The sequence below is a fragment of the Lupinus angustifolius genome, chromosome LG10 (genome assembly GCF_001865875.1).
Source record: "Lupinus angustifolius cultivar Tanjil chromosome LG10, LupAngTanjil_v1.0, whole genome shotgun sequence".
NCBI lineage: Eukaryota > Viridiplantae > Streptophyta > Magnoliopsida > Fabales > Fabaceae > Lupinus > Lupinus angustifolius.
Genome location: NC_032018.1, coordinates 10,580,339 through 10,584,602, shown reverse-complemented (window position 1 = coordinate 10,584,602; position 4,264 = coordinate 10,580,339). Strand labels below are relative to the sequence as shown.

General features: G+C 28.4%; 1 protein-coding gene across 1 annotated transcript; it reads left to right on the top strand.

The window, feature by feature from the left end:
• LOC109358151 lies at positions 3,109 to 4,226 on the top strand. The gene is made up of 2 exons (XM_019602228.1): positions 3,109 to 3,346; positions 3,444 to 4,226. The coding sequence occupies exons 1-2, from the start codon at positions 3,152 to 3,154 to the stop codon at positions 3,765 to 3,767; spliced, it is 519 nt and encodes a 172-aa protein (XP_019457773.1). The 5' UTR covers positions 3,109 to 3,151; the 3' UTR covers positions 3,768 to 4,226.

Below are 4,264 nucleotides of genomic sequence, written 5' to 3'. Positions count from 1 at the left end.
AAAAGCAAAAACAAATTAGAATATAAAAACAAATACAACACAAACGAAACACTATAATAATTTTTGTGGGACTTATGTATGTTAATGATTTTGTCTAGCAGCAAAATGGAAATTGGATATCCAAATAAAATCAATTTTTGTTGTTAACGCTATGTTTTATTATTTTATTTTTTATTTCTCTATCTCTTCATGGATTTTCTCTATCTTGAATCAAAATTTTGTGTTAGTCAAGGGATGAAAGGCACATGATTATTATCTTTATTTTCCAAAATATGTTTACAATTGATTAACAATAATAGCTTAATTAATATGTTTGTCATAATTATGCTTTCTATAAAATATTATATAATATCAAACATATCTTTGAAAATTATTACATACTAATATACATCAAATAAAATGGAAAAATATCTTTTCCTTTTCGGTATGTATTTAAAAGTTTTTAGTAACTATAGTTATTATATTTCAACTTTGTTAATTGCATAAATAAATATTTTTCCACGTTGTTAACTCTGAAAATAAATAATTAAATTTTTTAGTAGTTGTGGTTAAATTTTACTAACATATTGGTTCTCTTCACTATTTACATACATCCAAAAGCATAAAACCCATACTATATATAATGAAAAAATAGAAAAAATCATACTCTTATAATTTAAATATCATAATTGCATACAATTGTCTTACATTATTTTACGTGTCATTACAGAGAATGAAAAATTCAGATAGACATGAATCACAAGAGCAACGACGGCACAGAATAAGGCAATATGTTAGACAAAGAAGGAACAATATAAACATAGAACAAAGACAACAAGAATTAGCAAGGAGACATTTAACACGCTATAAACGAAACAATGACAATGAAGCACAACCAAATCAAAACAATATTGATGTTCGCACAAACTTTGAACAAACAACTACAAGTATTACTACATTTGTCACATATCATTTACTTAAACTCAATAAAATCAAATATTACTCATGTTAAAGTCCAAATATTAATATATTCCAATATGTTTTATTTAACTTTAATTTGTTGTATTTTTAGGATCTATTCATAACCCTTTTGAGACTATATCAACAAATATTTCAACTACAATGAGATTGACGTCTGTACGTCAAATTGCTAGATCATCCTTTCGACAACAATTTCGCACAGGTAATTTTATTGATAGTTGAAATATATACATTATGTAAAATTATTCATTTTATTATAACTTATTTCTGTTATTGTAGTTATGAAATTAAGCTTAAAATATAGTTATTTCATAAAAATACTTCATTACTAAAAACACTATTTGATTTATATGAAACTATTTTACCAAATAAATTTTATTATTGATAGTTGAAATATATAGACTATGTAAAATTATTCATTTTATTATAACTTAATTATATTATTGTAGTTGTCATATATATTTTGTTAAACTAAAAACACTATTTCAGAAATTACTGAAATTAATGTTAAATTTGATATGACATAATGCTAATATTAAAAAAGTTACATAATTTTATTCATATTTCAGGATCTATTCATGATCATGTTGAAGATATACCAACAAATATTTCGAATACAATAAGATTAATGTCTGTACGTCATATTGCTAGATCAGTCTTATATCGCGCAGGTACTTTTTCTAATACTTAAAACATATACATGACGTATAAATATATCTACTCTTTTTTATGTACATCTATACAAATATTCCTGTTATATCATATCAATTTTTCAGTTCTACAATCCTTTAAAAATTAGTTAACATAAAAACTTTAAAGTTATAAACAAACATGTAACAATGATTTTTCACCAAATCATATAATTTATATACTGTATTTTTTTGCAGATGATGTCACTAATATTATAAGGTATCATGGAAGTCATGACAATGAAGCAGGCCCAAGTCATCGTCGTAGTCCCAAAACTAACAATGGTCAATATAATGTTACTAAATTATACATATATCATATCGATATATTTATAACTTTTTACATGCCTTAATGTGAACCTAAAAGTTGTTCTGTCATTTTTTTTGTAGCTTATAACCTTGATCCAACAATATATCATGACACTTACAATAATGACGCAGGACCAAGTCATGTACAAACCGCTGAAAGTATTATTGGTTAGTATTTAAAAATTTATGTCCAATTACTTCAAATTATATTTGATTTTAAATTTTCAATTAACTTCCAATTTCACCTTTCATAAACTTACATCAAATTTTTCGTTACTTTATAATAATCATATAATTATACAACTGTTTTGTCATCAGATATGCATTCTGGTGGACGAAATTATCATACAGATCAGGACAATGAACGAAGATCAAGTCATCAACATAACCATGACATTCATTCTTGTTCGTATATTAACAATACATCAATTATTATCCAATATATGTTTTTCCTGCTTTACGTCATTTATAAAAAATTTAAAAAATACAATTCTAATTTATATATTTTTTAAATTATTAATATACGTAATAACTTTGGTGCAAGACACTATAATAAAATACATTACAATATACCAATATTATATTCTTTTCATACTAATCTAACTGCTACATTTTCATACAAAATTTTTAAATAATTAATTAAAGTTATTCCTTCTACACTATGAAAGATAACTTCAACGAACATCATCCTTGAAAAATATATTTATTATTTGTTCATTATGTGAAATATACAAATATACAGGTGGTCAAATATCATCAATGTCATTCCATTTTCCCCCAGAACAGGGTACAAATAGTAGGTACACCTTCCAATCAAGACATAACAGTGCTAGAAGCTTTCGAGAAAACAGAAGAATGATTGCATCCCAATTACCCACTCCAACTTCATGTACATGGTGCAATGCAAAATTGTTTCACCATGAGACACAAACTATTTGTTGTTTACATGGTAAAGTTTGGTTGCAACAAATAGATGCACCTCAACAACTCCTTCACTTAATTGATGACTCCTCGGTTGAAGGAAGGCATTTTAGGCAACATATTAGGGGTTACAATCATATATTTGCATTTACGTCATTAGGTGTTCATCTTGATAACAACTTAACCACAACTGGACGTGGTATCTACACCTTTCGTGCCTTCCAACTACTTCACAAGTTGCAGCAATTTTTGTTGTTGGAGATGTTCAAACAATGATAAATGGAAGGGATATCAAAGTGACAACTCATGCAGGAAATCTAATGAGGTTCCAAGAAACTGTAGGATATTATGATCCTATGCAATATCTTATTCTCTTCCCATATGGAACGTACGGGTGGGATACAAACACAACAACTCATAACGGTAGACGTATTACATGTCGAGAGTATTATAGTTACATGCTACAGGTACTTTCCATTAATAATATGTATACCATATTTCAATACTATATTATTTTTATTACTTCATTCACAAACATAACAATTTAACAATGTCTATTTGTAGATTCGTCCCAATGATCAATCATTATTGTTACGATCGGGACGACTTTTACAACAATATGTTGTTGACAACTATGTCAAAGTTGAGGCACGAAGGTTGAGGTGGATCCGTCAAAATCAAAATAATATTCGTGCTGAAGTGTATCAAGGTTTACAAGATGCTTTGCATGTAGGAGAATATAATGCAGGTAACCACTTAAAAATTAAATTTCAAGCAATAATGACAATTGAATTTACATATATTAATATAATCATTTTATTGGTACATCAAATATTGGTCAACAAATTGTATTACCATCATCCTTCATCGGTAGTCGTCGAGACTTAACTCAGCGTTATGAAGATGGTATGACCATTGTGCTTAATGATGGTAAACCAGACATTTTCCTTACAATGACATGTAATCCATCTTGGAACGAAATCACTTCCGAGCTTCAACATTTTCAAACTGCACAAGATCGCCCTGATTTGACAACAAGAATATTTCGGTCGAAATTTGAACAGTTGAGGGCTGATGTCATTGATAAAGGCGTCTTGGGGAATGTTAAGAGTTATATGTACGTTACGGAATTCCAAAAAAGAGGATTGCCACATGTGCACATGCTTCTTATTTTGGAAAACAATGATAAATTACGTAGCCCACAAGAATATGATGCAATTGTGAGGGCAGAAATACCACATTATGATGAGGAACCACAATTACATCATGCAGTCTTGAAGCACATGGTTCATGGACCTTGCGGTATGCTCAATCCGAATGCCCCATGTATGAAGGATGGACGTTGCAAAAAAAACTTTCCTAAAAATTTTTGCACACAAACACGC